An 18,002-nucleotide genomic window follows, 5' to 3' on the forward strand; every position below is an offset into this window, starting at 1 on the left:
ACACAATTCTTTTTTTAGATGATGTATATCCTGACTTGATAAACATCCCTCACCTCTTTGCTTCGTCAAGAATTTAGCTGAATCAATGGAGAGCTCACGATCAGGGAAAAAACTCAGTTACTACCACATTTCTTTTGTACTACTCAAAAACTTTTTCTACTCTTTCTAAACTATATCCACTCTCTGTCCTTGCTCCATGTCCCATTGATTCCAAAAATTCTGCCTCTCCATAACTAAAAACAGACCACTCATCAGCAGAAGAGTCATCTGATGCTTCATCTGTATCTTCTTTATCTTTTACTGCTTCCTGACTTTTTCTAAGTGCGTTAAGCTTTAAACCCTTTTCACTCATTCCAGCCTTCCTACTGGGACTATAAACCTGTCCATCTCCTCATCCATTATTATTCCCTCCTTATCCGACTCTTTTTTCAAATTTTCACTTGCTTCCCTGCTTTGTGACATTTCAGCTTCTATGAGAGAGAGAGAGAGAGAGAGAGAGAGAGAGAGAGAGAGAGAGAGAGAGAGAGAGAGAGAGAGAGAGAGAGAGAGAGAGACGTCAGGGCTAGCATATGACAAAGAATAAGTGTAAAATAGAGAAAGAGAGAAAATGTGAAAGAGTAAGTGGAAAGGAGAGAGAGAAAGAAGAACAGGTGAGACCCAGAAGAAGACAGGGACCCTTCCGAGTCCGGTTCCTCTCCAGGTTTCCTCCTAATGTCGTCTCAGGGAGATTTTACACCACTGAGCTGCTGGATTGCTTATGAGGGACCATTTTAAATCTCTGTACAGCTGCATTGTGACCAATCAATCAATCAATCAATCCACAAATTAAGCAGAATTTATTATAGAATAATTTATTCCACTCAAGCTAGTGAAAACAAGAGAGAAATTAAATTCCAAACATAAAATATTTCAGAGCACCCAAAAATAACACACTTCAAACATTGCTCCATATTCACCTAGTATAAATTAAAATATTTAAACATGTCAGTAATCATATATATATATATATATATATATATATATACGGTGTGTAAGATGAATCACTCATACAAACGACTCACCCTTAATCTTACTGACGTCTTCATATAATGCAGTGACCATTAGGTAGAAAACTCTATCTGCTTTAATCCACATCACCCAAACAAAACACCCAGAACAGGAAACTCCAGCACACGTGGGTCAAATGATCATAAATAAACAATTTACATTTATTTTTTCATTTATAAATAGAAAACGGTTTAAAAAAAAGAAAACAATATTATACAATTTACATTTTATCTATAAGCATTCATAATAATTATTGAAAAATACAGAAAGGGAAAAAACCTAGCCTTCCTAATCAACATAGTAAAAAAAAAAAAAAAAAAAAAAAAAACAACATTTGAGAGCAAATTTGAACCAAATCAGGTGGGGGGGGGGGGCAGAGAGAGAGAGAGAGAGAGAGAGAGAGAGAGATGAGGGGGAGAGAGAGAGAGAGACTTGCCTCAACATTGCTCCTTGTTTGTGTTTAATTTCCATACCAGGTGTCATAAGAGGTGTATTTATATTGAATCTGTACATATTTGATATGAGGTTAAACCACTTTTCAATAGAACATTTGTAAACAATTTTTCTATAACGAAACAAACAAAATAAAATATGGAGAATCTTTGCTCTTTCTAACAACATATTTAATCAGTAACCCTTCACTGACGTTAGCAAGAGATGGATCTCGCGGTTTCTTCTTGTGACTAAAGGACAGTGAGGTAACTGAACAGCTTGTGGATCCGGTTCTTTCTCAGCTGATGTAAGTAAGGACGACGGACTGGATGGGCTCTCGGCACACGGGGCAGAGCTTGTTGCGCTTCTTCAGCTTCTTGGCACATGTGTAGCAGGCCATGAGGTGTCCGGTGCGTCCGTGGACGATGCAGCCGTTCTTGGGTCTGCTCTGGCAGATGACGCAGGGCTCCAGACAGGACGCGGGCAGACACGACTCGGTGCTGCTTAAGCTGGTGGTGCGCTCCAGCTCAGGGGTTTCCTCCTGGCTGGAGGAGGTGGAGGGCTGAGAGTAGCAGACGAACGAGCCCTGAGAGTCGGAGCAGGAAGTACTCTGAGAGCGCGAGACCTTGCCGTCCGGGACGTCCACGCCGTCATCAGGGTCGGGGGTCGGAGTAGGAGATTCGGCGCATGGTGCTTTGGCTTCAAGGTCCGTTTTGACACAGGTGGTGTCAGTTTGCGTGTTGTCGGGCGTGTCGTCGGTGGGGTTCTCAGATACAGCGCTAATCTCCGGAAGCCATCCAGGACGAACCTTCCAGCAGCTTTTGCAGTGGCGTGGGAGCGGAGGGTTCAGCTCTTCACACTCGGCACATTTCCAGTAGTCCTGAGGAAGTACACACACACACACACACACACACACACACACAAACAGATTAGACAAATTTCAAAACCAGATAATTTATTAAATGCATCTGAAAATACACCGATCTGGCATAACATTATGACCACCGGCCTAATAGTGTTTGCTGCTAAAACAGCCCTGACCCGTCCTGCGCTGTGTATTCTGACCCCTTTCTATCAGAACCAGCATTAACTTCTTCAGCAATCTGAGCAACAGTAGCTCGTCTGTTGGATCGGATCACGCCAGCCTTCTCTCCCCACGTCCATCAACGAGCCTTGGCCGCCATTGAACCCGTCACCGGTTCACCACTGTTCCTTCCTTGGACCACTTTTGATAGACACTGACCACTGCAGACCGGGAACACCCCACAAGAGCTGAAGTTTTAGAGATGCTCTGATCCAGTGGTCTAGCCATCACAATTTGGCCCTTCGTCAAACTCAAAGCTCAAATCCTTACACTTGTCCATTTTTCCTGCTTCTAACATCAACTTTGAGGACAAAATGTTCACCTGCTGCCTAATATATCCCACCACTAACAGGTGCCATGATGAGGAGATCATCAGTCTGATTCACTTCACCTGTGGTCATAATGTTATGCCTGATCAGTGTATATGTAAATTTACATATTTAATAAAGGTTTAAAATAAATGACCAGGTTTCCTTTAGAAACAATAAATAATTCTTCAGAAACACAAGCTTTTCTGGGATTATACATCATTACATGATTGGGTGAAGTGGGTGTGGCTTAACCCTTAGATCTGACCTTAGATCTATATCTCAATATAGTTAGAGAGAAAAAAAACCATACCTCCTCAGTGATCTCTGTATCTTCATCAAATGAATCCTCATCCTCTGCAATGATTGTAACTTCATAAACCTATTTACAAAATTTAAGAATAAATAAAAACTACAATTATTAAAATAAAATAAATAACAGTACAGCCCACAGTTCCTGCTTGACCTTACAACCAATGACCACAAGAGGGAGCTGTGTGTTTTGTTATATGTTCCTGATTCACATTCGTTTAAAAAGCAGGAGTTTATTTATATAAAGCTAAAAGTGGTGCTTATTTCAAGAGACACATCAGAAGAGTTAAAACCTCGTCTTCTCCCGGTACGGAGTCTTCATCGTTCTCGCTGTAGGCATCTGAATCGATAGACTCCACTTCAAACTCCACACTGAAGTTATCAGAGTCTGAATCGTCACTCTCATCACTCCCACCACTGTGAGATCTACTTACGTCCTGTAGAACAGACAGACAGGTCAGTCAGGCATGGGGTCAAAATGGAGAAATGCCACAGAGTGATAAGTACATTGTAGAGTGAATAAAGTTCTAAAGCCACAGTTCAGTGTGTGTAGGGAAATCAGAGACCCTCAAGGACGTGTACTAAGGCTGCTCAGTACTGGCTGATCATATATATTTTACAGGAAGGGGTCATCCCCAAACTGTTCCCACAAAGCATGAAATTGCCCAAAATGTCTTGGTGTGAAGTTGAAGCATTAAGAGTTCCTTTCACTGGAACTAAGGGGCCGAGTCCAACCCCTGAACTCAGTGATTTGGAGGGGTGTCCAAAAACTTTTGCCAATATACTTCATTTGCTTTATTTCTACAGTAGCAGTTCATTCATAGGGACTCTAATGTGTAACTGTCAAGGAGACAGAAGAGTTTATTGAACATTTACGTAAGGAGTCTCCAGTGTCAGCGTATTGTAACTAACTGACTTAGTTAAAGCCGTAACTTCACATTTTCGTCATGACAAGTGTAACTATAAACAGATATAAAGTACAATGTGTCATTGTTTAATCAGTAAAAATTCTTTGTAGAAACTGCTTCAGTGTGACAACAGTAACTCCACTTCATCTCAATGGGGATTAAATCCTAAAAGTTTACTCGTCACGTACTGTTCCCCATCGTGTACAAGCTTACGCAGGACGATGAAGGTGTGTGATGAACTAACCGAAATGCTGTGAGATACCGAAGACTCGCTGCTCCCTCTCTCTCTGCGCAGGCCTCCGATCACACACCATGACAGGCTGTCGTCAAACGTCAGGGAGATGCTGTCTGACTTGTGCCTCTTCCGTGGCTCGCTGGATTCCTCCTCAGCAGTGACGCTTGCTGAAAGACGAAACGCAGAATCCGTTAATTTCGTTTCCAAACGGATGATTGACCTGAGCTGTTTGTGCATCCTGATATATCCAGGTATGTTGCACAACTACTTGACCGCAAACACTTGGAGCAATAATCTATTTTTGAGATGTTTTTCCAACTGGTCTGATGAAACAGACTTTCTTTGTCTGAAAACTCATGGCTCCAAAATGTGGAGCGGTCTCTGAATAAAAAAAAGAAAAACAGTCATTTGAGCACATTCTGTACTGCCTCCAGACTTGTGTCCCCTTTAATGCTGGGATAAAGAGGGCAGTCATGAGTGCTGCCACATGCTGCCCACACATCATTGTCACACAACAGCAGCAGGCGCATGAGACAACTGCAAAACAGGAATGCTTGTCTATGGTCCGGTTTAGCGAGTCAGCTTGACTCACTTTACTTAGATTTCAATTCTAGACGCACCTAAACCGCACGGTCAGCATTTTATAGCATATTAACGAAACACACCACCACCCCAGGTGTGCCTGGGTTAAAAAAAAAAAAAAAAAAAAAAAGTTGGCTGGAATCTTGGGCATTTCTATCAGGTGTAGATCTTAACCTGGTTTTGTTTTCATGGTACTAAATTGCAACGGACTGCACATAATAATACCACAAAGTTCAACTCACGATCAAAGACATGTGACCAAGGCACGTGTTTTGAGGTCGAATGAAGCTATTACAATTAAAAAGTAAAGGTAAAATGGTGAATGAGTGATGGTGAAAAAAGGTCATATGACTGTGATTAACATGTAATCAACTTTATTGCTCTGCTATCACATTACTATTCCTGCTGACTCCTGAGTATATCAACTTTGACTTGGAAATGCAGGACAAACACAAGTGTGCTATCTCTGTATCTTATCTGTGTTAGTGCTTTCTGTTTGGGATGGGGGAGTGAGTGAGTGAGTGTGTGTGTGTGTGTGTGTGAGTGTGTGTGAGTGTGTGTGAGTGTGTGTGAGTGTGTGTGAGTGTGTGTACTCACCAGGATCACTGCTCCGTCGTCTCCTGCGCTGTTGCTGTGTGGAAGTAGATGATCTCGGGTTCGTCTCCTTGGGCACAAACACCATTTAGATTCAGTCACACTGTTAAGTCTAACCTCCCAATATTAGCCAAAATGTAAAACTTTTAACGACTGATGCTAAATGTTACGTACTCAGCTTCAGACTAGCTCTGCTTTCAGATTAAATAAGCAAATTGAGCTAACTGTACTTTCACCAGAAAAAGCAACATTCTGCTACTTCCTTCCTAGCAAGTAAAATATTCTGTATCGGGATTTCAAGACATGGGCAGAAACTCTACATCAGTTTAACTGGACAAAATATTAAAACAGCAGACCTATAATGCTGTGTATATGCAACATAACATGTATATTTAAGAGGTAATCTGTTCTCATTCCTAAATCCTGCATGTATTCCATTTAGCAGACAGACGAAATGTTGTTAGACATATTTACCTCTGGCCCTCGGTCAGCTTCACCTAGAGCTCTACGTTCTCTAAATGATGACTGAGACTCTACGAAAGAACAAAACAGACAAATAATAAATTACTGAAACTTTAAACAAAACTTTGGGTTACGTAAACATAAATCTTTATAAAGAGGTCAGCAAAAAAGGTAAGGGTTTGTACCTGGAATTCTCACTGCTATGAGATTTTTAGAAATCATTGCAAACAAAGCTCTGGAAAGACAAAGAACTCAAAAATAACACCTTGTACAACTCTTGTTTTTTCTCTCATCCAGATGTTCTAAATGCAAAATGTCGCTTCATGAAAATGTTTAACCAGAAACTAGAAGACACATGGGTTTGTTAGTCTGTCAAAGGTTTCATTTTCAGATGGATTAGAGGACAAGGACACCTGTCGCTTTGTTAACCCCACCCTACATTCCAAAAAGTCATGAGAGCTCTGGCTGTTTCAGCTGTTCAGCAGTTGTCAATGTTTTTTAACGTGGTACGCACCGTGGTTCTTTGACGGAGAAGCTGGTCACTCCGAGCACAGCACCGAGGGCGTCGTTTCCACAGTGCACGATGTGCTGCTGCTGCTTGTCATATAACTCCTTGCTCATGATGTACTTGCCCAGGTAGAACATAACCTGAAACAAACAGACGCAAACACACACCTGAAGAGCTGACAGGGATCCACAGATACAACATATCAATTAGAGTGACCACTGTACTGTAAGTGTGCTGGGTGATGGGACACTACAATATCAATAATGCCATAATGTCGAGTTATATATACACACACCGATCAAACAACATTATGACCACTGACAGTTGAGGAGATTATCAGTCTTATTCACTTCATCATGGCACCTGTTAGTGGTGGGATATATTAGGCAGCAGGTGAACATTTTGTCCTCAAAGTTGATGTTAGAAGCAGGAAAAAATGGACAGGCGTAAGGATTTGAGCTTTGAGTTTGACAAAGGGCCAAATTGTGATGGCTAGACCACTGGATCAGAGCATCTCCAAAACTGCAGCTCTTGTGGGGTGTTCCCAGTCTGCAGTGGTCAGTATCTATCAAAAGTGGTCCAAGGAAGGAACAGTGGCCAAGACTCAGATGTACGTGGGGAGCGAAGGCTGGCCCGTGTGATCCGATTCAACAGACGAGCTACTCAAATTGCTGAAGAAGTTAATGCTGGTTCTGATAGAAAGGCGTCACAGTGCATGACGGGTCAGGGCTGTTTTAGCAGCAAAAGGGGGACCGACAATATTAGGCAGGTGGTAATAATGTTATGCCTGATCGGTGTGAGTATGTATATATATTTTCATTTTAATTCTGCAGTTTCTAATTCTATGAAAAAAAAACAGACTTTTGTACAATACGTGGCAACACTTCACATTAATTAAACTTAACATTGCAAAAAAGAAATGTTATTTGACGAGTCTCACCCTGACTTCCTGTTTAAAAAAAGGGAAATGAGTGCATGTGAAAAGTGAATGCCATTTCATGGTTGCTCTTAATCACTAAAAAAATATGTAGACATGTGAGATGAAATGTCTGATCAAATTCATGAAAATTAGTTCATTATGCCTTAAAGTCATCTGCACAAGTGTGCGCTCATTAATAGATGTTCCTAGAGATGAGCAATGCACTGTTTATTTATATTTATATATAACCCCAATCTGTATGGTTTCCTTCATGTTTTAAACAGGAAAGCATCAGTGACTGACTAACCCCACATGACTAACCCTTTCCAGTAAACCACAAGACCATGCTAAGTGACAAATCCAGCATGCATCTGCTTAAACCCGAGCCAGCCAATCAGAATATTCCTTATCCAAAAAAGACATTCAAATCATTACATTTGGATAGATATTGAAATATTTTGTAAATAATAAAATTGCTGGATTATTCAGACTGATCAGAATATTTCAGTTGCCACAAGCACTTGAAACGAGAAAAGCAAGGTCACGTTTCTGACGACGACAAAAGAAAAGCTGAAGATTATCCACAGATCAGGAAGAGAGAGAGAGACGAGACACATTTACAGCTCTGAGTGAACGGGTCTGAGGAAACCTGAGAGCTCTGATTATTTATAACTTCCAGGCCAGACTGTAAAGTTCCACCAGCACTAAGTGTTTCAACAAACAACAAAAACTCCATCACACCTGCCCTTCAAGGTCCACCTCATTTTTTCGTACTTCTTTTAAATGACATCAGCAATATTTGTCCAAAATAATTTTTTTTAATTGAAACTGGCTTTTTCATACACTTTTACACAATATACTATTTGTTGTATTTTGCCATCCTCATCTGTGGTCATTGACTTTAATATTAATTGCACATTTGACTACGTCATTATTACTGATATTTTACTGACAAATGTAACTACAGCCTTTAACTATATTTTAATCAAACTTTATTTTAATTCAACTTATTTTCAGATGCATTTTCAGTGTATTAAAATGTGTTGTATAAGGATTATTATATTACTAAATATTATTAGCATTAACTTGAATAATTAAAGTTCAGAGCCATGATAAAAAAAATGTTTTAAACTTTTAAAAATAAAATAAATTAATTAAAATAACTGGTAATGGTATGAAAACAGATTGAAATGTTTAACTGATAGTCTGGTTCAGGTGAATACTTAGAGTTAAAATAATTATTTTGTAACATTAAAAACATTATAAAACTATAGTTGAATCAGATCTTTTCTAAATAGGGCATGCATCAACATTTATGCATAACAAAGTGCCACATTTATAAAGCTATTAAAAAGATTTGTGCAAACAAGCTTGTACTGGTGAATGAATATCATCTATAAGCACTAGCAGTTTATCACAACACCCATTTAATGTCACAGAGCCCACAGCTCATCTCCAAACCTTTGTATCAGAGCATTACCCTCAGGTGTAACAGAAAAATGACAGGTAAAGACACCACTTTCCCCTGCATATGACACCTTCCTACCTCCTTCATGGTGAAAATGTCCTTATCTGCCCCTGCATCTTTTAACAGGGTTTGCAATTGCACTTTGGGTCTTACCTGAAAAAGACAAAAAACCATTACAACAGTCTGACATCACGACCCTGAGGATTTTCAGAGAGCTTCCTGAACACAAGTTTAACTCACCAGCTTCTCATTATCAATCTTGTTGATCTGTGAGCTGCTCAGACAATTCTCTGTAGACATGGTGAGTATCTGTGGATTAGAGAAAAAGAACAAGTTGAGAAATAAGTACAGCTCATTATACAACATCTCCTGCTACGAAACACTGCAAAGAATCTTACCTGGATCAAATAAATAAACTTCTATATAGATAACATAGACTCTTCATCTGTACATAAAGTGCCTCAGCTGAGTGAGAAAGTCTGAGTGTGGGACAGGGAGATTTAAATGGGCTGAGAGAGAGAGAGAGAGAGAGAGAGAGAGAGAGAGAGACATGTCAGGGCTAGCATGACGGGACTCCTGATGTATTTTAGGGCGGGGCCTGTAGCGTGGAGTTGGAGGATTCAACATGTCCAAGCATGACTGTTCAACCTGCCTACTAACCTACCAACTAGTATGTCACTACTGCGCATGCGCGGAATTGCTGACATTATAGCGTTGTTATTAGTAGTATTATAGCAGGAGTATTATACATAAACGAAACTGACCGTAAATCGTTTCGTCATACTTCTGAGAAAGAAGTAGACGCATTTCCGCGCATGCGCGGTACAAATGTCGCAAACACACTTGCTTGCTATATTTACTATAAAACAAAAAAAGCAGACACATATCATTCTGCTTTAAAAGGCTATTCAGTGCGAAAAAGCGATGTCGCGCGCACGGTAACCATGGTGATAGCCGGGCTCAACTTTACTACAGTAGAAGCAAAGTCACCATGGCGCCGCACGCGCGGGTTCGATTTCTTTTATTTATTTATTTATCTATCTATCCTCCAGAACGCTCCTTAGTGCGTAAGGGTGAAAGTGCACTAGGTAACCATGGCGACCGAAGTGAATCGAATAAAACAGGAAGTTGTGTTTTTTTGATACAGTTTAGCACGCTAGTGTACGAGCCGCGGTGCTGAATCGGCGTCTCGCGCGCTTACATGCCCGGACTTGTCTCGGTTGTATGGGCGGTTTGATCCGACCTCCACAACATTGCGTAATGAGAACAACAGCGTCGCGTCTGGAGCAAACTTTAATTCTCCTCCGCATAGCTGAGAGAGATTACATCATGTGCATGTCTGCTTGGGGTTCAGTTAAGCAATCAATGCGTTAAAAAAAGAGAAAAGAATGAAGGTGTGTGCGCTTCAATTAACTGACTATAATCTTCCAGCAGCACGCGCAAACATGCAGCGCGTGCACGTACACCTAATGCAAGTTAAACTTCAGTTAATAATATCGGATTTAAAATGTTCTGCTTTCACAACAGGAAAAAACAGGAAGTGCTGACAATAATAATAATAATAATAATAATAATAATAATAATAACGTGACTACCCTGTGTGTATTATGTAAACAAACATCACTACATTAATTCTGAGAGCCCGGAATCAAGCATGTTTACATTATCACTGTATAAACACAAGTGATATCCTGCTAGCTGTTTAGAATTTCAGTACACAAGCCTGTTGTTTGCAAGCTACAATGACTATAAAGCTTGTTAAAGGTTCAATTCTAACATCAGACAGCATTAGAAACCAATCAAGCACGGGCTAACGCGTTCCCTTCGGAAAGTTTCCACAGGAAATACCGAGGCTGTGACAGGGCCTCGACACGGCAACGCATGCTAACTAGCTTAGCTCTCAGCCCAAGCGCCTAGCGGACACCAAACCGATAGCTTACAGTGATGATAAACATCCTAGATATGTTCTCCGTCGACTCAATACCATTTAGAATCGTAATAAAAAAAGACGAACTAAGAGTTAGCCGAAAGCTAAACGCGTCTTTCTTACCTTTCGCTTTCGTAGCAAACTTCCGCCGCGAGGCTGCTCGAGCGCGACCTCTATTGGTGGACGGTTAAAATTTGAATTTTTGAAACCAGCTCGCGCGCACGTGTTGCGCGCGCGGTGTAAACAAAGCGCGCGCCCAGTATAAATAACGCTTATTTACTTAAGGAAAAAAAAGGCTTGGATTTCAACCATGCAAGTAAACAGATTTATCTTAAGCAAAAGCAACTGCTTATAATCCACATTTTGATCGAATTCCGTTTAAACAAATCATCTAACGGTATGTTAATTACAGCTGAAAGCTATGCAGGGTGTTTACACTGATTAAAGGCTTCATGGAGATCTGTGAGGGAGTTAATTAAAGATCACTCATTATAGGATTTACCCAAAAATGACTTTCATCATGACTTGATTAGCTGTAAAGGTGTGCTGATTGAAGGAAGCCCTATCACTCATCCACCCCTGGACATGGACCACCTCTGAGCAGATATTTACTGGATGCTGGTGATCTGGACATGTGTGTGTGTGTGTGTGTGTGTGTGTGTGTGTGGTGCAGGTATGAGGTAGGGCTGTAGATCCCAGGTCAAGACAATGCCATCGTCAAATCCAAGACACCAGGACTAGGACAGGCAGTCTAGGGTTTATGGCTTTATTCAGACATTGCACCAGCGGTTAGATCAGTAGAAGAAGGAAGAAGGAATTGCTTCTAGTAATATATATATATGTATATGTATAAATATACAACACATATATATATTTAATTTTACTTTTTATAATTTTGTGTGTTGTATATCTTGTAACTGACTAAGCTGCTGAAACACAAGAATTTCCATCATGAGATCAATAAAGTCTATCTATCTATCGATCGATCGATCGATCTATCTATCTATCTATCTATCTATCTATCTATCTATCTATCTATCTATCTATCTATCTATCTGTCTGTCTGTCTGTCTGTCTGTCTTTGTGTCAAACACATACAATATTTTCACAAATTCTTGGCCAAGACCAAGACTAAGGACAAATGTCAGTACGTCTGAGACAAATCCAAGGACATGTTAAAATATACACTTATATTGCCAAAAGTATTGGGACACCCCTCCAAATCACTGAGTTCAGGTGTTGTTTTTCAGGGGTTGGGCTCGGCCCCTTAGTTCCAGTGAAAGGAACTCTTAATGCTTCAGCTTCATACCAAGACATTTTGGACAATTTCATGCTCTTTGTGTGAACAGTTTGGGGATGACCCCTTCCTGTTCCAACATGACTGCACACCAGTGACCAAAGTGACCATAAAGACATGGATGAGTGAGTTTGGTGTGGAGGAACTTGACTGGCCTGCACAGAGTCCTGACCTCAACCCCATAGAACACCTTTGGGATGAATTAGAGTGGAGACTGTGAGCCAGACCTTCTCCTCCAACATCAGTGTGTGACCTCACAAATGCGCTTCTAGAGGAATGGTCAAAAATTCCCAGAAACACACTCCTAAACCTTGTGGAAAGCCTTCCCAGAAGAGTTGAAGCTGTTATAGCTGCAAAGGGCGGGACAACTCCATTCATGTGCATGTAAAGGCAGACGTTCCCAAACTTTTGGTAATATAGTGTACATGTGTTCAGGTGTGATGTGTCGGTGAAATCTCTCGGCTCCTCTCTTCTACACTGACCTCCGTGCGTTTATGCTCCTTCTGGTAAAATAGGAGATAATCAGTGTTATCCACATCACCTGTTACTGCTCTTAATATTATGCCTGATCTGTGTGTGATGTGGTCACTTAGTGGTTAAAGATCAGAAGGTAAGTTGTAAGTCACTCTAGATCAGGGGTGTCCAGTCTTATCCAGAAAGGGCCGGTGTGGGTGCAGGTTTTCATTCCAACTGAGCAGAAGCCACACCTGAGTCTACTGAAAGCCAAGATCAGTTGAAGAGCCAGTTGGAATCAGGTGTAGCTTCTGCTTGGTTGGAATTAAATTATCCCGTTCTGGATAAGATTGGACACCCCTGATCTAGATAAAGGTGTCTGCCAAATGCAAGAAATGTAAATATCCGACATATTATACATTTAAGTAATAAAAATACATAAGAAAATGTTTCTTCAGGAAGGAGGAATTTATGAGGTTACGGATCATCTCTAACAAAAAGCTGTGTTTAGAGAGAGAGAGAGAGAGAGAGAGAGAGGAAGGGTGTTGAGGCGAAGCGACTGTTAATAGACTGTTAATAGTTCTATATGTTCTATTGTAATGGACCACTGTGATCAGGTTGTTGTAGTAAATGAGGATGAAAACATGTTGGGACATGTTGTTAAAGGAAAATAATAAACTTCACAGTGACTCAGCTATTCATCATACAGTCGATATTACGACTAAACCCCACGTCATCCTAGTGGAGCAGGAATTGATTGGATTTTTATAATGTATTTAAAATATGTCTCTACATGTATTTCTCCTCCCTTTCCCTTTCGGTGAATAGAACAGAAATCAATGTCTTTGTAAGGAAGTTTCTATAAATAGCCGGATAAATATTCCACAAAGTTAGTCATTAGACATACAAACTAGAGTTTAGTCATTAATCTGGACATGAATGGTTTTTCTCCAGCGTCTTTAGTGGTCTTTAGTCATTTCGTCTCTGCAAGCCTGAACATGTCGGGTTTTAAAGGAACATGATGTTCTAAAATAAACTCCTGAGTCATTAGTGCAGTTTTCAGGGAACAGGACATGACAGTAATGACATGCTCACGTGCCTCACCTAAAAAAAAGAGACGGATCACACACTTTGTTTTTAGAGTAAAAAAGGCATGGAGCTGATCCCCTGGGGATTTTTTTTAACGTTCCAGCAACTTCTACACAAAGCTGTAGTTCAGTAAGCGTTTCAAAAACAGTTTAAGATCTCTTCCTGAGGGACCACCAGAGTGTAGAGTTTACACAACAACGAAAATAACGACTACTGTGGAGTCTGAAATAACTCCCAGTTCCCCACTTCAGAAAAACTGTACATGTGGGAACATGGGTTTATTTCTCCTCATGAGATTTTCTTGTTGTTCTTTTTGGCAGGTCAGATTCTTTCAAACTTTATGTCAGATGTGTATTTCTACAAAAGTAAATGATCTGGCAGTTGAAAGCAGATTAAGTCATAGAATAAAATTTCTAGAATTACACTATATTGCCAAAAGTATTGGGACACCCCTCCAAATCACTGAGTTCAGGTGTTGTTTTTCAGGGGTTGGGCTCGGCCCCTTAGTTCCAGTGAAAGGAACTCTTAATGCTTCAGCTTCATACCAAGACATTTTAGACAATTTCATGCTCCCAACGTTGTGAGTTTAGTGTGGAGGAACTCAACCCCATAGAACACCTTTGGGATGAATTAGAGCGGAGACTGTGAGCCAGACCAAAAGTTTTGGGACGTCTGCCTTTACATGCACATGAATGTAATATGGAGTTGTCTCCCGCCCTTTGCAGTTACAACAGTTTCAACTCTTCTGGGAAGGCTTTCCACAAGGTTTAGGAGTGTGTTTATGGGAATTTTTGACCATTCCTTCAGAAGCGCTTTTGTGAAGTCAGGCACTGATGTTGGACGAGAAGGTCTGGCTCACAGTCTCCACTCTAATTCATCCCAAAGGTGTTCTATGGGGTTGAGGTCAGGACTCTGTGCAGGCCAGTCAAGTTCCTCCACACCAAACTCACTCATCCATGTCTTTATGGACCTTGCTTTGGTCACTGGTGTACAGTCATGTTGGAACAGGAAGGGGTCATCCCCAAACTGTTCCCACAAAGAGCATGAAATTGTCCAAAATGTCTTGGTATGAAGCTGAAGCATTAAGAGTTCCTTTCACTGGAACTAAGGGTCTGAGCCCAACGATCTGGAGGGGTGTCCCAATACTTTTGGTAGCATAAGTGTATCCTTACAAACAGCCTGAGTATGACAAAGAAGTCATGAATAATATCAAGTAAAAGAAAAACCTTAGCAAATAATCATCAGTGTAGCGCATTTACACACACACACACACACACACACCATCAAAGTGGTGTGTGAAGATGCCCAGACATGACTCTGTGTTCAGGACACACACACTTTGACACATGTCCCTTATTTTATATATCATCTTTAAATAAACAGGAAGAAGCGGTTTCTTACTCTTCATTTTCTGTTTTTTTTGGTAAAAATCTTAATAAAAAATAATATTTCAGAGAAACACTCAGTACTCAGGCGTGTGTGTGTGTGTGTGTGTTTCTTTTACAGCCTTGAACACAGAGTCATGTCTGGGCATCTTCACACACCGCTTTGATGGTGTGTGTGTGTGTGTGTGTGTAAATGCGCTACACTGATGATTATTTGCTAAGTTTTGTCTTTTATTTGATTCATGACGTTGTACAGATATGTGTTCAGGTTGTGATGTGTCAGTGATATCTCTCTCTTCTCTCCTCAATGCTGCTCTCAGTGTGTGGTTATGCTCCTTCTGGTTAAATCAGATAAAGAGTAAGTAAAGTTCTGGGCTAAAGTTCACGACCCACTTGGCAAGAAAACAGTGAATTCCTGCAGACTCAAGCGAGAGACTCCAGCTGGGACGTGATGAAAGAGACTTCAGTCTCGACACAACAGATAAAATCCAGCTCCTGTTTTTAAGGCTTATACTGTTTGTTATATTTAACTCATGACTGTAAACGGTGTGTGTGAGAGAGAGAGAGAGAGAGAGAGAGAGAAAGAGAGAGAGAGAGGTATTTCATTTCCATAAATACACAAAAAAGGGTTATAAACACAAGAGTGTGTACTGAAAGACATGTCAAAGAAAGAGGGAGGGAGGGAGGGAGGGAAGGAAGGAAGGAAGAAAGAGGGATTTATTGAGAAGTCAGTGGAAGTGTAAATGCTGTTGTTTCAGTGTGAACTCTGAGGCTGTGTGTGTATTTGTTTGTTCGTGTATATGTAGGTGTGTGTGTGTGTGTGTGTGTGTAGATAAGGGGTTAAAGACTGAGCAGTTTTGATTTTCAATACTTTATTAATTCTGAATAAAACACTGATCGGTGTAAAAATAGGTCATTTGAAATGTCCAAGGCTGAAAGTGTTCTGAGGGGTCAGGATTCGAGTCTCTGCTCCTGTGTGTGAAGTGTCCGGTGTTCTGAGGGGTCAGGATTCGAGTCTCTGCTCCTGTGTGTGAAGTGTCCGGTGTTCTGAGGGGTCAGGGTTCGAGTCTCTGCTCCTGCGTGTGTGAAGTGTCCGGTGTTCTGAGGGGTCAGGATTCGAGTCTCTGCTCCTGTGTGTGAAGTGTCCGGTGTTCTGAGGGGTCAGGGTTCGAGTCTCTGCTCCTGCGTGTGTGAAGTGTCCGGTGTTCTGAGGGGTCAAGGTTCGAGTCTCTGCTCCTGCGTGTGTGAAGTGTCCGGTGTTCTGAGGGGTCAAGGTTCGAGTCTCTGCTCCTGCGTGTGTGAAGTGTCCGGTGTTCTGAGGGGTCAGGGTTTGAGTCTCTGCTCCTGCGTGTGTGAAGTGTCCGGTGTTCTGAGGGGTCAGGGTTCGAGTCTCTGCTCCTGCGTGTGTGAAGTGTCCGGTGTTCTGAGGGGTCAGGGTTTGAGTCTCTGCTCCTGCGTGTGTGAAGTGTCCGGTGTTCTGAGGGGTCAGGGTTCGAGTCTCTGCTCCTGCGTGTGTGAAGTGTCCGATGTTCTGAGGGGTCAGGGTTCGAGTCTCTGCTCCTGCGTGTGTGAAGTGTCCGGTGTTCTGAGGGGTCAGGGTTCGAGTCTCTGCTCCTGCGTGTGTGAAGTGTCCGGTGTTCTGAGGCATCCGTGAATCCAGCGTGTCGAGTGAGCGTCCCTCAGAGCCGTGTGTGTGTGTGTGTGTTCAGGGTCTCTGAGCGAGACGGCTCTTCCCCTCCTCCTGCTCGCTCAGTTTGAAGTGTGTGTAGGTCAGGATGCCGCCCAGTGTGCAGGCGATGCCCAGGCCCTGGTGGACGGACAGCGGCTCGTGGAACAGAACGTAACCTCCGAGCAGCGTGATGCAGAACTTAAAGTGACCAAACATGTTGTAGCTGTGAGCACCAGGGGTTAAAGGTCAACAACACACACAGACTTAATGAGCAGTTATACTGTTCATACACGTACACACACACACATTTACACACACACATTCACGCACACACATTTACACACACACATTCACACACACACATTTACACACACACATTCACACACACACACACACACACACATTTACACACACACACATTCACACACACACACACACACACATTTACACACACACATTCACACACACACATTCACACACACACACATTTATACACACACATTCACACACACACACACACACACACACATTCACACACACACACACACACACACACATTCACACACACACACACACACACACATTTACACACACACATTCACACACACACATTCACACACACACACATTTATACACACACATTCACACACACACACACACACACACATTCACACACACACACACATTTACACACACACATTCACACACACACATTCACACACACACATTCACACACACACACACACACACACATTCACACACACATTCACACACACATTCACACACACACACACATTTACACGCACACATTCACACACACACACATTTACACACACATTTACACACACACATTTACACACACACATTCACACACACACACACACATTTACACACACACATTCACACATTTACACACACACATTTATACACACACATTCACACACACACACACATTTACACACACACACACATTTACACACACACACACATTTACACACACACATTCACACACACACATTCACACACACACATTTACACACACACATTCACACACACACATTCACACACACACACGTTTACATGTTTCTGAGAGTCAGAAAAGGGTCAAATGTAAGAGGGAAGCAAGAAAGAAAGAAAGAAAGTAAAAATAAAGTAAAAATAAAGAAGGGAATTAAGAAAGACAGAGAGAAAAAGAAGAATTGTTTTAATGAATGGAATGGATGAGAAGGGAAAGAAAAAAAGAGAGGAAGAATTCCAGATGAAGTGAAAGAATTAAATGACAGAAAAAGCCAAAGACTTGTAGGAGGTGAAACACGAAAGAAA

General features: G+C 41.4%; 2 protein-coding genes across 4 annotated transcripts in view; both read right to left on the minus strand.

Annotated features, from left to right (window-relative positions):
* Nucleotides 1-900: 900 nt before the first annotated feature.
* Nucleotides 901-10,962, minus strand: mdm2 (MDM2 proto-oncogene). Of its 2 annotated transcripts, none has more exons than XM_058417526.1 (11): nt 10,910-10,962; nt 9,100-9,168; nt 8,938-9,012; nt 6,479-6,612; nt 6,150-6,199; nt 5,977-6,035; nt 5,506-5,572; nt 4,336-4,493; nt 3,477-3,620; nt 3,185-3,253; nt 901-2,359 (listed from the first exon to the last, which is right to left on the minus strand). In XM_058417526.1, exons 2-11 carry the CDS (start codon nt 9,157-9,159, stop codon nt 1,778-1,780), a joined length of 1,398 nt encoding a protein of 465 aa, XP_058273509.1. In that variant the 5' UTR covers nt 9,160-9,168; nt 10,910-10,962; the 3' UTR covers nt 901-1,777. The 2 variants fall into 2 exon arrangements, with proteins under 2 accessions (XP_058273509.1, XP_058273508.1); XM_058417525.1 differs by lacking the exon at nt 10,910-10,962 and adding an exon at nt 9,258-10,865.
* A 5,753-nt stretch (nt 10,963-16,715) lies between these two features.
* The window catches only part of slc35e3 (solute carrier family 35 member E3), a 6,605-nt gene continuing 5,318 nt past the window's right edge, over nt 16,716-18,002 (minus strand). For both annotated transcript variants that reach the window (XM_058417776.1, XM_058417775.1), the window contains one exon: nt 16,716-16,902. In XM_058417776.1, the coding sequence (XP_058273759.1) occupies nt 16,716-16,902 (187 nt within the window). The remainder of the gene's footprint in view (nt 16,903-18,002) is intronic.

The sequence above is a fragment of the Hemibagrus wyckioides genome, linkage group LG19, assembly GCF_019097595.1.
Source record: "Hemibagrus wyckioides isolate EC202008001 linkage group LG19, SWU_Hwy_1.0, whole genome shotgun sequence".
In the NCBI taxonomy this organism is placed as follows: Eukaryota; Metazoa; Chordata; class Actinopteri; order Siluriformes; family Bagridae; genus Hemibagrus; species Hemibagrus wyckioides.